At 46.5% G+C, this 18567-nt stretch overlaps 1 protein-coding gene across 1 annotated transcript; it reads left to right on the top strand.

The window, feature by feature from the left end:
- Positions 1–9200: 9200 nt before the first annotated feature.
- CBY3 (chibby family member 3) lies at positions 9201–9956 on the top strand. Its single transcript, XM_049869281.1, has one exon. It carries the CDS (start codon positions 9201–9203, stop codon positions 9954–9956), a length of 756 nt encoding a protein of 251 aa, XP_049725238.1.
- Positions 9957–18567: the final 8611 nt, after the last annotated feature.

Genomic DNA, 18567 nt, shown 5'->3' with positions numbered 1-18567 from the left:
GATGCATGCAACAACATGAATCTCAAATAGGAAAGAAGCAATTGAAAAAAAATGTATACACTGTGTAATGCCATTCCTGTAAAATTCTATCACCAAACTAACCTATGGTGATAGAAGCAGAGGAAACTTCTGGAGGTGAGGGATACCTTCACTGTCTTGATTATGGTGATGATTTCCCATATCAAATTATCCATTTTAAATAATGCAGTTTATTATTATCAATTAGACCTCAATAAAACTGTTACAGAAAAAAGTTCCCAGGAGGTGGTGCTACTAAGAGGCTCTGCCTCAGACTGTGAGCTCATTTGGAGCTGAGTCTGACCCTTTGTTGAACTATGCAGGAGGCTGGATCGACTTGGAGGCCCCAAAAAGGCCCAGGTGTCTTTTTGTAAAAAACCAGTGCAGTCAGGAATCCCAAGTAGATGTGGTAACCATCAACTAGGTAGGCCTGACAGGCAGGGCTGATTTCATTTCCTTCAACTGCTGAAATGCGGGGTGTTGTTAGCTGCTGTCGAGTCGGTTCTGACTCACAATGACACTACAGGACAAGCAGGACTGCCCCATAGAGTTTTCAAGGAGTTGCTGGTGGATTTGAACCGTTCACCTTTTGGTTAGCAGCCAGGCTCTTAACCACTACACCACCAGGACTCCCGCAACACAGGGTGCTATCCTTCAAATCTACCAAACTGTGCTGCTTCTACCACCCAGATATTCATGTGGCTGAGGGTCTCCTGGTCATTCAAGTATTAGCATGAATGTTGAAGTGACCTTATTACTTAGTACCACATTTAAGTTAGTTCCTACCTCTCACCGTCCTACTTTCTGTATTTGTTTCTCTTCACTGCACATATCATAAGCAAGAAGTCTCATTCATTTAGTTATTTCGTTTTTTGATCTCTTCCTCCCCATGCAATCGGCACCACACCCAGGTCTCTTTTACTGGTAGTGCACCCACCCGACAGGTGCCATGAGTTGTTGATTGATAACTCACAGCTGCCCTGCCAATGACCAATTAAAAAGGTGGTAGGGAGGGTACAAAAGGCTGGCCCTCTTGCCTCACGGAGGCCTAACTCTGAGGTGCAATTTGTGCTCAGAGCTCCCTGTGGGATCAGGCTGAGGTTAGTCTCCACTGGAGGCTGTACTTTTGTTTAGCTTTCCCCCCAGCCCTGTCCTGCTTGCCTCACTCCCTTCTCCTGACAGCACTCCTCCAATAAATCACTTGACTTCCCACCTTAGACTCTGCTTTTAGGAAATACAATCTATAGACCATATGCCTTCTTGTTCACAGCCCAGAACAAATTCCTGTCTCAGGTTCTGCTTATGATCCACCCCCTTCTCCCCTCCCCACATACACTCAAGAAAGTTATGAAGGAATATCTTCTTTACTTCCTTAGAACAGTACCTGGAATATAGGAGTATAAAAATGGTATGACAGTGGTATCTGACCTCCTCTAACTTCACAAAGGGGAAAAAGAATCAAGATCAACAGCCTAAGGCTGATTGCTATGAGGGGGAGGTCAGACATACCTCCTCTCCAACATTTCTATCAATTCTGACGCCAAATGTCACTTCAACCAAACTCTCTAATTCTCTGCGGGGTTAGATAATTTGTTCCAATGGCCACACAGAACTCACAGACCATACTCAGTTATGGGGTTTATTAGGGAAGTAACAGGTTAAAATTCAGATTCAGGGATGCTCAGGATACAGCGTTCTATGAGGACAGCCTCTTCTCAGCCATGGCCAAAGGCACACCTTTCTCTGGTCCCCTGGGCTCTCAGCCTAGCCTCTGCCCTGCTTGGGCAAGTGTTACAAAGCACTTTTAGCTCTGCCAATAAGTGCCCAGAGGCACCCCCTTCTGCCAGTAAGCCTCAACCCAAAGGTGTTCAGCTCTAGCTCCAGGGGTCGGTCAACCTAGCTCCACCAAATGCCCAGAGGCACCCTACTCCACCAGCAAGCCTCCTGCCAGAAGCTGCTCAGCTTTCTCACTTTGTGGGCTGGGAAGCCCACTGGACCATCTCTGCCTCTGCTGCCGCCATTTCTCTGCCGCTGCTTCTTGCAGTCTTACAGTGTTACAGCTCTCTCAGTCTCCTGGTTCCAGGAGTTTCTCAGTGCAGAGGTCTCAGGTCCAAAGGACGTGCTCCACTCCTGACTCTTCTTTCTTGGTGGTGAGATTCTCCCTTCCTACCTCTGTTAGGTGGGTCATTTTAAGCCTAGTGGGATGGCAAAACTAACCAATCCCCTTGTTAGGGTTCCATATACCTTATTTGCATGGTTCCAACCCCACAAGGGTGCCATGAACCTTATTTACATTATTAGCAAGGTATCCAATCTCCTTGGTGGACCACAAGCACCTCATTTGCATAGTCTCACTCAGTCATTTGGTAGGAGTTACAAATGACTATTGCTAGTAAGAACCATGCTGAGTAATTCACTGTACCTCAGGCCCCCCCACCCCCCTCCATGGCTCTTCTAGCCATTGGCCCTTTCATACTTCCCTCTTCCCAGTCATTTTAGCAGTCCAAAACAATTAGTCCTTCAGTAGTGCGAAACGTCCTCAGGGTGAGGTTACTCATGCACCAGCCATTCAGGTCTGCTGAAAGTAACTACCCATCTGATCTGGTCAGGTTCTCAAAAAGTCTTTTCTTCTTCACCCTTTCTGGCCTTTGATAAAATTTAAGTGAGAGATTATTTTCTTGCTCTGAGACTCATGAGATATCAGCATAGCAAAACTTTTAAGGAACTTTGATTTCAGCCACTGTACTCCAGTCCAGCAGTGCCTCCCCCTTAGTCCACCCTTTTACAGTTACTGCTTCTACAATTAGTTTCTACAATCACAATTAACCTGTTAACAATCAACACTCACAACTGAATCATATAGTCCTATCAACATCTTCCCCCACCCTCAATTCCCCAGAGCCATCAGGAAGAGAGGGATCTATTCAGTGGGGAATCCTCCTTGTTGTTGTTGCTGTTTTTAGGTGTTGTTGAGTCGGTTCCGACTCATAGTGACCCTATGCACAACAGAATGAAACACTGCCTGGTCCTCTGCCATCCTTACAATCCTTGTTATGCTTGAGCTCATTGTTGCAGCCACTGTGTCAATCTACCTCGTTGGGGGTCTTCCTCTTTTCCACTGACCCTGTACTTTGCCAAGCATGATGTCCTTGTCCAGGGACTGAGCCCTCCTGACAACATGTCCAACGTATGTAAGACACAGTCTCGTCATCCTTGCTTCTAAGGAGCATTCTGGTTGTACTTCTTCTAAGAGAGATTTATTTATTCTTTTGGCAGTCCATGGTATATTCAATATTCTTTGCCAACACCACAATTCAAAGCTGTCTATTCTTCTTTGGTCTTTCTTATTCATTGTCCAGCTTTCACATGCATATGATGTGATTGAAAATACCATGGCTTGGGTCAGGCACACCTTAGTTTTCAAGGTGACACCTTTGCTCTCCAACACTTCAAAGAGGTCCTTTGCAGTAGATTTACCCAATGCAACGCATCTTTTGATTTCTTGACTGCTGCTTCCATGGGTGCTAATCGTGGATCCAAGTATAATGAAATCCTGGACAACGTCAGTCTTTTCTCTGTTTATCATGATGTGGCTCATTGGTCCAGTTGTGAGGTTTTTTGTTTTCTTTATGTTGAGGTGCAATCCATTCTGAAGGTTGTGGTCTTTGATCTTCATTAGTAAGTGCTTCAAGTCCTTTTCACTTTCAGCAAGCAAGGTTGTGTCATCTGCATACGCAGGTTGTTAATGAGTCTTCCTCCAATCCTGATGCCCCGTTCTTCTTCGTACAGTCGAGCATCTTGTATTATTTGCTCAGCATACAGACTGAATAGGTATGGTGAAAGAATACAACCCTGACGCACACCTTTCTTGACTTTAAACCAATCAGTATCCCCTTGTTCTGTCCGAATAACTGCCTCTTGATCTATGTAAAGCGTCCTCATGAGCACAATTAAGTGTTCTGGAATTCCCATTCTTTGCAATGTTATCCATAATTTGTTATGATCCACACAGTCGAATGCCTTTGCATAGTCAATAAAACACAGGTAAACATCCTTCTGGTATTCTCTGCTTTCAGTCAGGATCCATCTGACATCAGCAATGATATCCCTGATTCCACGTCCTCTTCTGAAACAGGCCTGAATTTCTGGCAGTTCCCTGTCGATAAACTGCTGCGGCCGTTTTTGAATGATCTTCAGCAAAATTTTGCTTGCGTGTGATGTTAATGATATTGTTCTATAATTTCCACATTCGGTTGGATCACCTTTCTTGGGAATAGGCATAAATATGGATCTCTTCCAGTCAGTTGGCCAGGAAGCTGTCTACCACATTTCTTGGCATAGACAAGTGAGCACCTCCAGCACTGCATGGATTACACAACATAAAAAAAAAACATAAGGACAAGAAAAATCCTCACAAGTGGACCAATAAGCAAAATCATGATAAATGGAGAAAATATGGAAGTTGTAAAGGATTTTGTTTTACTTGGAGCCACGATCAACGCCCATGGAAGCAGCAGTCAAGAAATCAAATGACACATTGCATTGGGCAAATCTGCTGCAATAGACCTCTTTGAAGTGTCAAAAATGAAAAATGTCACTTTTAGGACTAAGGTGTGCATGACTCAAGCCATGGTGTTGTCAATTGCCTCCCATGCATGTGAAAGCTGGACAATGAATAAGGAAGACTGGAGAATTATTGATGCCTTTGAACTATGGTGTTGGTGAAGAATATTGAACATACCACAGACTGCCAGAAGAACAAACAAATCTGTCTTGGAGGAAGTACAGCCAGAATTCTCAACAGAAGCAAGGATAGTGAGACTTCATGTACTTTGGACATGTTATCAGGAAGGATCAGTCCCTGGAGAAGAACACCATGCTTGGTAAAGTAGATGGTCAGTGAAAACGAGGAAGACCCTCAGTGAGATGGATTGACACAGGACTGCAAAAACAGGCTCAAGCATATCAACAAAAATGAGGATGCCGCAGGACTGGACAGTGTTTCGTTCTGTTGTACATAGGGTCACTATGTCAGAAGCAACTCAGTGGTACCTAACAACAACAACACGGTTTCAAACATTTTTCTCTTTATTCAGTTGGGTTCTGGTCAGCTCATCCCTAGCCATCCAAGCTAAGTCACAATAGGTACTAGCCTTGGGCTCAGGAGTTCACACATACCTCCCTGCACTTCAGACCAGCCAGCCCCTTCTCTCTCTCTCTCATCCCTACCCCCCGTAAGTTAGGTCAACAGACACCATCCATAAGCTCAGAAGTCCACACAACCCCGTGCACTTCAAACAAACCAACCCTCTCTCTCTCTCATCCCTAGCCCCCATGAGCTAGGTCAACGCATGCCAAAGGAACATGTCCAAACTCAGCCCATCTCTTCATTGCTGCACCTCCCCCACGTCCACTCATTGAGTAGACCCAGGTGGTCACCACTAGTGAGCATAACAAGCTGTCTACTCACCAAATCCAAAAACCAAACCCACTGCCACTGAGTCGATTCCAACTCATAGCAACCCTATAGGGCAGAGTAGAACTTCCCCATAGTTTCCAAGGACCACCTGGAGGATGTGAACTGCTGACCTCTTTGTTAGCAGCCATAGCACTTAACCACTACGCCACCAGGGTTTCCATCTACTCACCAGCTCTCTTTAAATTCCAGTCCTAGAAGGGGGTTCTCCTAATGGACACTGAGTTTTTCCTGTTCAGTGCATCCAAAAGCAAACCACTTGCTTGAAATTCAAAAAGCAAAGCAGTCAATCTTTTTTTTCTCTGCAGGTCCTTCCTTTAAATTCAAATTTCCCATTCTCTCAGCACCTCTGGGTGGGTCTCCATGTCTTTTCAAATGCAAATTTCCTGACTCTGAAGTATTAGGGTGGGATTCAGGTATACACAGTACTACTGCATTAAAATGAAGTTTGTATTTCTTTCTCGGCAAATCCTAGTTGACATTTTAGCATGCTCAATCAAGTACTGGCTGAGTTACACACTCTCTGTAATCTATAATACCCAATATTCATTTCTATATTTTGGTTTTACAATACTAGGTACAAGAAACTTTCAATATTCACAGCATATTCAAATAAATACATAACCCTTTTAATAATCTTCTCCACCCCTTGACTATCTTCCCATATGGCCTCAGGCCTCTGGTTGGGTGGAACCAGTATCAATCATCCTGCTTATCGACCTGGCTTTTGCCCCAAGCCATTCCAGATGTGGCTTTTTTCCCCTCAGTTGCAGCATAGTATCTCTTACTTTCCTTTCAGCCATTACAGGTAACAACCAAAGTAACCACCTCAGAATCAAAACTTTCACTTCTCAAGCCCCTTTGTTCTCTCTCTTCCTAAATCCCATGCTTCCATGAGTCTGGGCCAGTGATTGCAAGGATCCCACTCCTGACACCAACTGTAAAAATAGCATGGCAGCAGCGTCTGACCTCCTCTAACTTCACAAGGAGGGAAGGAGGATCAAAATCAACAGTCTAAGGCTGATTGCTATGAGACAAAAGTCAGACATACCTCCTCTACAACGTTTTTACCAATTCTGACACCAACCCTCCCTCCCATAGCACTCTACAGTATATTCAATAATTCGTTTGCAATGGCCACACAGCACTTACAGACCATACCCACAGGGGTTTATTAGGGAAGTAACAGGTTACAATTCAGGCTCAGGAATGCTTAGGATACAGTTCTTCGTTCAGGACAGCCTCTTCTCAACTGTGACCGCAGACACATCTCTCTCTGGCCCCTTGGCCTCTCGGCCTCTGCTGTGCTCGGGAAAGTGTTAGAAAGCTCTTTTAGCTGTGCTGATAAGTGCCCAGAGGCACCCCCATTCCATCAGTAAGCCTCACCAGAAGGTACTCAGCTCTATCTCTGTGGGTCAGCAAATCTAGCTCCACCAAGTGCCTGTAGGCGCCCTACCCCACTAGCAAGACTCCTGCCAAAAGGCACTCAGCTTTCTCACCCCATGGGCGAGGAAGCCCACCACACTATTTCCTGCCTCTGCTGCTATTCCTCTCCTGCTGCTTCTTGCTGTCTTTGGTGCTTCAGCTCTCTCTTGGTCTCCTGCGTCCAGGAGTTTCTCAGAGCAGGGATCTCGGGTCCAAAGGATATGCTGCACTCCTGGCTCTTCTTTCTTGGTAGTGGTAAGATTCTTCCTTCCTGCCTCTGGGATGGCTCATTTTTAAGCCTAGCAGGATGGCAAAACTGACCAATCCCCTCATTAGGTTTCCATATACCTTATTTGCATAGTCCCACCATCACAAGGGTACCATGCACCTTATTTACATTATTAGCAAGCTATGCAATCCCCTTGGTGGGCCACAAGCACCTCATTTGCACAATTTCATCCAGTCATTAGTTGGGAGTTATAAACAACTACGGCGAGACGGTAAAATCATCACAAAGTTACAGTAAAGTGAGAAGAAAGATTTTATTCATATACGTTCCAAGAAGCAAATACAGGAAACACAGGAGCATGCTGCCAGAACTATGTCTGTCTGAATCTGAGGAATGTTACAGAATCATCGGTATATATAGACATTACAAACGGGTGAAATCATTTAGAGCTTCACCTTTTCACAGATTGGCTAAAACCTGCTGAATCACTCTGATTCTACATTTTAAACTGCCTTTCTTAATAATCACTGGTACAAATTTCAGTAACAATCAGGGGGGTCTTCATTGGTCTAACAAATCTTACTATTTACTAAATGTTAATAGAAAATGTTAAGAGTGGAAAATATGTTGGTCTTTTGTGCTCTAAGTATTTGTTTATATGAAAGGTTTTCCAAGATTGTCCTAGCTATCGTTTTTATACCTTAGGGTCCAGTTGATGTGTCTTTGTGAGTCTTTGTTGCTCCAGCTGGGTGACACTCTTCATACTCAAAGACAGGGAATAATAGTTCCAATTTTAACTCCCACTATTCAACCACAAGCAGGTACTCGATAAATGCACTGAATGAATGAAGGGAGAGCCCAGGGTCTGTTTTACAGCTCAGCTGCCAGCATCCCTACTGTGCTGGGCTAGAGGCATTATGAGTCATAGCTGGTGGACAGGAGCTGAGAGATTCAGAGATGTGTCCAGGCCTGGGACAGCAGCTTGGCACCTCCACCACATCTTCCAGGTGAGGCACAACATACGGTGAAGATTCACAAAGAAGGGTCCTCCAGGGAGACCCAATCTAAAGGGTGGGTCTGGCTCCACCTCTTGGTCCTCTGTGAGCTTTCAGAGATGATCCCCCTGAACTAGATCTATGGGATAGAACCACCTAGCCTCTTCCCAGGTAGATATGAGGAAATGTGTGTTAGATCGATGAAGGCATGACAGAGGGAACCCTGCCCCAGTTCTTTCCCTTTTCGCTCTCCAGTGGGAGAAGAGGAATTCTGAAAAGAACCCATAGACCACTTTCTCAGACAATAGAATAAGCACTTTCTGGGATGGGGGAGCTTGTTATCATCTGGACTTTAGCTTCCTTGAGGATGCATTTGGCTTGGGACAAAGGTCGTATCTAGTCACCATAACTTGTTACTTTCAGCCATTAAGTATAGGTCCTTGCCCATGACAATTGCCCTAAGGTGTCACTGAACACAGTAGACTGTGATCTGTACAGACTTATCTTTCAAGCCGGACAACAAACAGCTTGAGGGTGGGCACTGGCCATGCTAGAACCCTCTGCCCACACCAGGGCCTGGTAAACAGCAGGTGTCAGTAGAGATTGTCACATGACTGAGTGATGAGGGCAGTGATGGTGTTGGTTATGGTAAACATCCTACCAAATACTTTTCAGAATTCACATTTAACCCCGAGTTCAGCAGTCTGCTCTTACCTTTAGAATGAAGTTTAACTTCTGCGCATGCTTGTACAGTACCTTCACATAGTGAAAACGTCAAATAGGTCAACCTTTTAAGCTTCCTCTTCTGCTATCCCAGCGAGCACCCTACACCAACTCTACTTCCAAGCTCTTTCTCCCGTGGCAAAAATGCCAGCCTTGCCTAGCTCTTCACTGTCTGGAAGTACTTCATACCCAGCCCTCAGTTCATCTAGCAGATTTCTACTTATCCTTGGCCCTTTGCAGAAGGTGGTTTCAGTGAGACTATGGCTCCTAAGTGCGTGCAGTGATGGTTTCAGTGGTCAGCGCTGAGCGCCACCATTAGGGGTAAACCTTGTCCATGCGGCCTCAGGGTGTGGGAGGATGGGCTACCCCCACAGCCCACTTACTCGGAATCTTGCCCCCCAGCAGTGCCCCTGGCTTGCCTTCAGCATTCGGGACACCTGGGCTCCCAAAGCAAGGGCGTGGCCCAGGTCGCCAGTGCCCTCGCAGCGCCCCTCTGGCAGCCTGCACGCCCAACGCGGCTGGCCCAGATCCCGCCCTGGAGGCCTTCGGGGGTCCGATCCCAGGGCATGCTGGCCGCCTGTGGGAGCAGCTACGGCAGTTCTGGGCCGACCACTTCTCGCGGCGCTTCTCGCCACGGCGGCCGCCTCTGCGCCGCATCTCCTCCATGTCCACCTTCTATCTGCTGGACCACCACACACGCCAGGCCGAGCTGGGCCTCTGCTACGGCGCACCGCGCACGCGCCTGAGCGATGAGGCCTTTGTGTTCCGCGGCGGCCGCTGGGCGGCCGAGGGCTCGCTGGGGAGGCCACGGCCGCCGCAGCCCTCGCAGACCGTCTCTGGCTTGAAGGCGCACGTGCAGCGGGTCAAGAGCCAGGTGTTGCTGGAGGAGAACAACTACCTGAAGCTACAGCAGGAACTGCTCATGGACATGCTGACTGAGACCACGGCGCGCATGCACCTGCTGGAGAAAAAGCTCGACGCCGAGGCCAGCCCGGTGGCCGCGGCGCGCGCCTGGCAGAGGAAGCTGCACAAGCGCCAAAGCGCCAGCGGCGTGCTCATGCTCGAGGCGCGCGCGCTCGAGGCGCGGTGACGCAATAAAGCTCCGTGCTGCGCACGCGCGCCCGGTTCCTCGCCGCGGCCCCTGCTGCCCGCCGACTGCTGTCTTCTGCCACCTAGCGGATCGCGTCCGCGGGCTCTCTGGGACCCGCCCTGGTGTGGGCCCTCGGCGAGGCGGGGCGGGTCAGGGCGGATGTGGATAGGCGACTGACCTAAGGAGCCTGTCTCGGGAGGGTGCGATAGGGCGGTGGGGAAGGTCTGTGTGCGCCCCGTGGGGATCGTGGAGGTGGGAGCCAGACCTGAAACCAACAGTGCCTGTGCTCCAGGGCATGACAGGTAGTGGCTCTCTAGGCCCAAGGAACCAAGGACAAGGTCCGGGAGGCCTAGACAATTTGGGTGCTCAGGGAATGGAGGGCAGTGATGCAAGCAGGTCGGGCGGGGTGGGCCCGGACCTGGTACTTCGACCTCTGGGCGTTGAGGCGCAGGTTAAGTGTATTTTACTACCAGGAAACTGATCCCCCCACCCCCAGGAGCTTTCTGGAAACCTTCGGCTCCCAACACCTGGCTGTGCGGCTTGAGGAGCGTCACATCTGTTAAAAGCCTCCTTTTTCTCCTCTGTAGAATGAGAGATCTGTCCGATCCAGAGTGCCAGCCAGCACTCTGCAGGGGGAGTCCAGTCCACAGTCCAGCTCATTGCCGTCAGATCTATTCCAGCTCATAGTCACTGTTATGGATTGAATTGTGTCCCCACAAAATATGTTTTGTGAATCCGGACCTCTAAAAAAAAAAAACCTTGGAAACCCTGTGGGGCAGTTCTCCTCTGTCCTAGAGGGTGGCTATGAGTCAGAATTAGCTCAAAGGCACACAACAACATGCCTGTGGTTATAATCCCATTTGGCAATGGGTTGTCTTTTTATATTAATGAGGCAGAATTAGTGTAGGGTGTGTCTTAAGTCAATCTTTTTTTTTTTTATTGTGCTTTAGATGAAGGTTTACAAATTATTTTCTTACTAAACAATACTATACATGTTTTGTGACATTGATTGCCATCGACACAATGTGTCAGTACTCTCCCCTTCTCAACCTTGGGTTCCCCATTTCCCGTTCATCCAGCTTTCCTGTTCCTTCCTGCCATCTGGTTCTTGCCCCTGGGTTAGTGTGCCCATTTAGTCTTGAATACGTGGTTGAGCTACGAGTATTATTTTATGGGCCTGTCTGGAGACCTTAGTGGTGTGGTGGTTAGTGTTACAGCTGCTAGCCAGAAGGTTGGCTGTTCAAATCCACCAGGTGCTCCTTGGAAACCCTATGGGGCGCTTCTACTCGGTCCTATAGGGTTGCTGTGGGTGGGAATTGACTTGATGGCCATGAGTTTGTTTTTTTGTTTTTTTAATGGGTCTATCTAATCTTTGGCTGAAGGGTGAGCCTAAGGAGTGACTTCCATACTGAGTTAAAAGGGTGTGTCAGGGTTTCCGCCAGTCTCTGTCAGACCAGTAAATCTGGTCTTTTTTTGTAAGTTTAAATTTTATTCTACATTTTCTTTCAGCTCTGTCTGGGACCCTCTGTTGTGCTCCCTGTCAGAAAAGTCGGTGGTGGTAGCTGAGCACCATCTGGTTGTACTGGGCTCAGTCTGGTGGACGATGTGGTGGTTGTGGTCCATTAGTCCATTTGTTACCGGAATGAGGTTCTTGCCTCGCACCGGTCAAGAATGACCAAGTAAGGCACATAGTTTTCCACTTGAGCAAAGCTTTATTGAACAGGCTTGCAAATGGAGACGAGGAGGGCCCAGAGCAATGCATACCCGCATCTCAGAGAACAAAAGACAGAGCAGAGTTTTTAAAAGCTCTTGGGGACTGGGGGTTGAAGATTCAAGTTTATTCATAGGCACTGGTGGGGATATGTTAACTAAGGTGCCTGTGCAGCAGCTTTCCAAGATGGCTCCTGTCCCGGACGCCTCTGGGATTCGTAGCAGGACTTATTATGGGGTGTCACGCCTACACAGTCTCTTGCTCCCCAGGTTTGATTCCCCTGCTGGGGCCGTAGCCCCTCACGGCCCTTAGTGGAAGGTCACACAGCGGCCACAGGGGGATGTTCTGCACATGTCCCTGGGCCTGGACTTCTCCAGCTGCTTCTGAAAGGCAGCTTTAAAGAAGTTTGTGGGCTATTTTCAGATACCCTGCCCCGCTATTCTGGGGAATGGCTTTGTTTCTGTGCCCTGGCCTATTTCTTGTTACTTTGTTTACAGATTTGGGGGTCCTTCTGTTCCTTGTCTTACTAGGTCTCTAGGTTCCACATTCAACCCCCTATTGCCTCCCTTATATATGTGTAAAAAAAAAACAAACCCAGTGCCGTTGAGTCAATTCCAGAGTAGAACTGCCCCATAGAGTTTCCAAGGAGCGCCTGGCGGATTCAAATGGCCGACCCTTTGGTTAGCAGCCATAGCAGTTAACCACTATGCCACCAGGGTTTCCACCTCCCTTATAGTGTAGTCTATTTCTCTTTTACTTGCCTCTCCTCTAACCACACCAGTCTCTTCGCTATTTCTCAAACAGGTACCCTCTGATCTCAAGGCCTTTGCTCCCTGTCTTACTTTGGACTAATCTTTCCCTTGTGTCTTTGGTTTTTCTTCATTCTTCCTTGCTTCTGAAGGGGCGAGACCAGTGGAGTATCTTAGATGACCACTCACAACCTTTTAAGACCCCAGATGCTACTCACCAAGGTAGAATGTAGAATATTTTCTTTCTAACCTATATTATACCAATTGAGCCAGATGTCCCCTGAGACTAAGTCAATCTGTTTTGAGATACAAAAGAGATTAAACGAGCGAGCAGAGCAGAGATGAGAAGAGAGATGCCAAGCCATGTGAAAATTGCTGAGAAGAGACAAGGACCTTCCTCCAGACCCAACAGAGAGAAAAAGCCTTCCCCTACAACCGGCACCCTGAATTCGGGCTTTTAGCTTCCTAAACTTTGAGAAAATAAATTTCTGTTAAAGCCATCCACTTGTGGTATTTCTGTTACAGCAGCACTAGATAACTAAGACAGCAACTGTACAGGACATAGTAGGACTAGAGGTTACTAAGCCACAATTTTGTATGCAAATGTGGCCTTATAATTAAATCAGCAAAACAATACAAAACATTTCTTTGGCCACTAAGCTTTAAAAAAATGACATTACTTTAGAGCAGTAGTCTTTTTCATTTTAATAATCCTGTATTTATATTAAAAAAAAATTCAAAATAGTTATAATGGTTGTAAAATAAACTGTCCTTTTACAAGAACTAAGTAAAAAAGAGAAGGAAGTTGTTTTACATAAAAACATGAAGTAAAAATTAAAGGTGGTTTGGGGAAGTAGCTGCTAATCTAAAGGTTGGCGGTTCAAACCCACTAGCTGTTCTGTGGAAGAAAGATGTGACAGTCTGCTTCTGTAAAGATTGACAGCCTTGGGAACCATATAGGGCAGCTCTACTCTGTCCTATAGGGTTGCTATGAGTCGGGATTGACTTGACAGCAGTGGTTTGGATGGGGAAATAGCAAACATTATAAAGGAGAACTGAGAATGCTTAAAGTTTAGGGAATAATGCTTTGGCCAGACCACTTGAAAACAAATAATGGTCCTACAGTAGAGAGACATATCTGTCATGCCACGCAAGGCGCGGGGGGCCCGACAGCCCGTGTGGGTCCTGGTTAGGGAGATGCATCCGAGTGAATTAAAGGCGCAAATTAAATGGGGCATGATAATATTTTGAGATACCCGACTTTGCTCTTTCTGCGCTGGAATTTCACTCTCTGGCATTGCCCCTGATTTAGGCAGCCAAGCTCATTGCCCCAGGGGAGGAATGTGACAGTAGAAAGCAGGAACAAAGGATTCTTTGTGGCTTTTACCTCCTGCTCAGGAGCAGAATTTTGCAAAAATATTTTTGGGCTTGAAGAGGGAGGTCAAAAAGACTGTAGATTTGTCTACAGTGAGAGATAAAGGGAAATAAAAGTAGAGACACTAGTAGGGCTTCCATTTGTGGGAAAAAATATCCTTTCTTGACACCATATCTCCTTCCAGCTACTGCCCTATTTCTGTGCTCCCCTGTATAACTAAACTCAAAAAAATTGTTTATATTCACTGTCTCCAATTCATCCTCTCCTGTTTGCTCTTAAACTCACTCAGCTTGGGATTTCTCAACTACCACTTTCCCCAAACTGCTTTCACCAAGGACCCCATGTCCCTCCACATTGTTGGGTCTATCGGTCTATTTTCAGTCCTCATCTTACTTGGCCCTTATAAGTGTGCGAACAGTATTTTAATATTTGAAGATTAGGGTTTAAAATGAACAGGATTGGTTCTTACCCTGTCCAATGCAGTTCCACAGAGGGAACCAACTGATAATAGTTTTCAACCACTTTCAGGGTAGGAACCAGGAAAAGACTTCAAGGCTGAATCACTTCCCCAGGCCCAGCTGCCAGCCTGCCTTCTCTGGGATTTGGATGGGAGCATGGGGATATGGCGCCCCCTGCTGGTTACTCAGAGCCCAAAGCCGGTTTCTGCCCCTAAAGAGGTGGCACATTCCTCACCTAGGTGGAGCCTGAGCTCAGGCCTGGTTTGCCTGTTCCTATTCCTGAAGTGTCTTTGAGATTGTGGCTGATTTTCTCTCCCCCTGGCCTCTCCACCCCATGCCTCACTAGCGAGGGGCCCAGGACTTCTCCAGTAGCCAGCCCCCACTCCTAGTGTTTCTTTTGGCCAGGCACCCTGGGCTCTCAGACTGGCTACAGTGGTAGAAGGGGCACTGGTTTTGGGTGTGGACTTAAGCCCTGTTCTACTCTGCCCACTCACTGGCTCTGTGACTTTGTGCACGTCTCCGAGCCTGTTTCTTGGAGATCTGAGGTTGCTGGGAGGCCCCAGTGAGATCAATAGTCATTGAACACAACTGACTAAGTGTGTATATCCTCCTTCCTCTGCTCCTAGCCCCCACCCCAACTTGTGGTCCTCCGGGCTCGCTCTGCTCAGTTGGAAGATAGCCCCAACCCTCTCCCTCCCACATCATTCCCGGTGAGTTTGTCCCGCCCTTGGGCCTGACCACGGGTTTACCTTTATCTTTTATACTTGTCCAGGGTCACAGAGAAGTCTTGCATTACTCAGATTTATTTGACTCAGTAATAACTCTAAAATAATTGGGGCCAGTGATGGGTCAGTGGTAGAGTTCTTCCCTTCAGTGTAAGAAAAAAAAGAAAGCCAGGTTCAATTCACAGCCAACACACCTCGTGCGCTGCCACCACCAGTCTGCAGTGGAGGATTGCGTGTTGCCATGATGCTAAACAGGTTTCAGTGAAGGTTCCAGACTAAGGCAAAGCAGGAAGAAAGGCCTGGTGGCCTACTTCCAAAAATTAGCCCGTGAAAACCCTATGGATCGCAACTGTCTGATCCGCAACCAATCATAGACATGGTGCAGGACCAGGCAGTGTTTCATTCCATTGTGCACGGGGTCACCATGAGTCAGGGGCCAACGCCATAGCAGGTGACAACAACAACAACTAAATTATTTGTCAGTTTCCAGAACCAAAAGACCAGGTCTTGCAGACTCATCCCTGAACAGGGAAAACTCTGGGGGGAAGGGTGTGAAAGGTGAGAAAAGCAGGGGCTTTGGTGCAGTCTGAGTATTATTGTCAAGGCCAGGCCCACTGGAGAGCTGCTATCATCTCCTGACTTATTAATTGGGTGGGCGTTGACTAAGGTAAATAGTTCCAAGACTAATTGGAACTTAGCTGTGCTACGAATAAGGTGCTCTATTTTTACTGCAAGAGACACTTCCTCTCGTGTGTATATAAACACATACACTTGGCCTAGGGTAGTCATTGATATTGTTCACCAATACTTCTGGTTCTTCTCTTCCCAGGCCCATAGGAAGATTTCATTTCCTGGCCTCTGGAAGAAAGAGTGGGCAATGTGACTTGCTTATTGAATGAACTGTTGATAGAAGAAATGTGTGTCACTTCTGGACAGAGTCTTTAAGAGCCATGGTAGTGATTCCAGCTGCTGGGGGCTCCATCAGCTTAAGTCCTTGAGAAAGGACAATACAGAGAAAGCAGAGCAGAGAAATAAAATTTGTTGTCTTAAGCTACTGAGATTTTGGTTTGTGATTGCAGCATAACCTAGAAAATAGCCCATAGTGCATCCTAAATCCTTTCTGAAACAAAACAGGTACAAGCAAGCTAGCAAGTAGGCAAGCAGGCAGACATTATTTCCCTTGAGACTGTGAGCCCTGAGAATCTGGAATTCATTTCCTGGATCATGGATAGCCAGTGAAAGTCCCTTCCTCCAGTCAAAGCCAGCACCCTTGAATTCATTCTAAACTAAAGATTGTGTGAGTTCACTTGCTCTGGCCCAAAGGGCTGTGAATTACAGCTATCCAGTTAGGGCTAGCCTGTACTCTTTAGCTAGAGCTCCTGGGTGGTGCAAACGGTTAACAGCTTGGGTACTAACTGAAAGGGTGGTGGTTCAAGCCCACCCAGTAGTACTTCAGAAGAAAAATATGGTGATTTACTTCCAAAAAAATCAGTCATTGAAAACCCTGTGGAGCATGACTGCCCTGACAGGGAACAGAACACAGAACCCCTGAGGGAGCAGGAGAGCAGTGGGATGCAGACCCCAAATTCTCATAAGGCCAGACTTAATGGTCTGACTGAGACTGGAAAGACCCCAGTGGTCATGGCCCCCAGACCTTCTGTTGGCCCAGGACAGGAACCATTCCCGAAACCAACTCTTCAGACATGGCTTGGACTGGACAATGGGTTGGAGAGGGTTGCTGGTGAGGAGTGAGCTTCTTGGATCAGGTGGACACTTGAGACTATGTTGACATCTCCTCCCTGGAGGGGAGATGAGAGGGTAGAGGGGGGTTAGAAGCTGGTGAAATGGACACGAAAAGAGAAAGTGGAGGGAGAGAGTGGGCTGTCTCATTCGGGGGAGAGTAATTGGGAGTATGTAACAAGGTGTACGTAAGTTTTTGTGTCAGAGACTGACTTGATTTGTAAACTCTCACTTAAAACACAAGAAAAATTAAAAAACAAAACATAACCCTATGGAGCACAGTTCTAACACACATGGGGCTGCTGTGAGTTGGAATCGACTGGATGGCAACTGGTTTTGTGTGTGTGTGTGTGTGCACATGTGTGCTCTTTAGTGTGCTCATCTGCACCACAGCCCCATAAGACTACAGGTCAGCCCTGTGAGACCATACAGCTCTGACAGAAGCCTCCTCATCCCTCCTGATGGCTCTGTAACTTGAGCCCTTTTCCTATCCTGTGTATACATTAATGGATTTTTAAGATTGGTTGAGCATTTAGTGAACATTGTCATTTGCACCAATATACTTACAAAGGAATGGGGTGGGTTAGAGTAGGATAATATTTACCTATTACCACTCAAATGGGAACAAAGTAGCTTTATTTTCTAGGTATGAGCATGTCCAACTCTGAGCCCCCATTGTTGATGAAGGTGGAAACAGTGCAGACTTGCTCTTCAATGGTGGATCTCTTCCGGATTTAATTTGTCTCCTTGGAGGTAATTTCTCAGTCTTTCAGAGTTTCTTCCTTCTCCCCCTTTTCATTCTGTAGCAGACACTGGGTTGCCTACTTAATCCCTTTCCCCCACCCTTTACTAACAGAGCTCTTTAAGTTTTACCCTCGGAGAAAGTGCCCCTTGGCCTGGCTCAGGGATAAACTCTGGTTTATCTAAGCCAAACATGCTGAAGCCATTTTCCTTGCCTTGATTAGCTTGGGGTGAGCATGTGACTAAGCTCTGACCAAGGAGTTGATGTATTTCCCATGGGGTTTATTCCTAAAAAAGACACAGGTAAAGAAATTGGGTTTGTTACCAAAAGCTCCCCCAAAAGAAAACTCCAGGCCCAGATGGTTTCAGTGGTCAATTTTGTCACTGAGGAAATAACACCAATCTGATACAAACAAACACTTGCAGAAACTAGAGGAGGCCAGCATAATCTGAGACAAAAGCCTGACAGACATAACAAAAAGAAAATTAAAGACCAAGAGGCCTCCTGAATACAGACTTAAAAATCCTTAATAAAATATTAGCAAATCAAACCCAACATTGTATAGAAAAATAATATATCATGACCAAGTAAGATTTATCCCAGAAATGCAAGGTTGGTTTAACATTTGAAAATTGGTCAGTGCAGGGTTCTCTCACTGCATCCTTGCTGGCCACTGGAGGTTACAGATCTACAAACTCTGATTCAGAATCCCTAAATATGTTCTAGAATACAGAATTTTCTGGATTAGGAAATTACATGACACCCTCAGTAGGCTCTCGGGCTGTATCTCCTAATTAAACTCATTAATTAATAGCTCTGCTGCAAAATGCTGCAAAATATAAGAATATTCTTACTGAGCAATAGTAGTAAAAATGGCAAATAACCTCACAAAAGTTCAGCTCAAGTCTTGCTGCTAAATTAATTGGCCCCAAATTTACTAAACCAAGAACAAAAGCTTTCTGGTTTCTAGAACTTTATGGATTTACAATTGGGGATAAGGGATTGTCACATGAGTGACAATCTCTACCAATCCTATTGCTGCTTTAATTACCATTTCCCTTACTACTTGTCAGGATGAACTACAGGGCCTTTTGGTAGGATACGTATTTCT

The sequence above is a fragment of the Elephas maximus genome, chromosome 2, assembly GCF_024166365.1.
Source record: "Elephas maximus indicus isolate mEleMax1 chromosome 2, mEleMax1 primary haplotype, whole genome shotgun sequence".
NCBI lineage: Eukaryota > Metazoa > Chordata > Mammalia > Proboscidea > Elephantidae > Elephas > Elephas maximus.
The sequence above is the reverse complement of the archived record's forward strand: the minus strand, read 5'-3'. Positions and strand labels throughout refer to the sequence as shown.

Bases quoted from the DNA above. Each gene is read 5' to 3' on its own strand.
- CBY3 (XM_049869281.1), top strand. From the start codon at position 9,201: ATGCGGCCTCAGGGTGTGGGAGGATGGGCTACCCCCACAGCCCACTTA.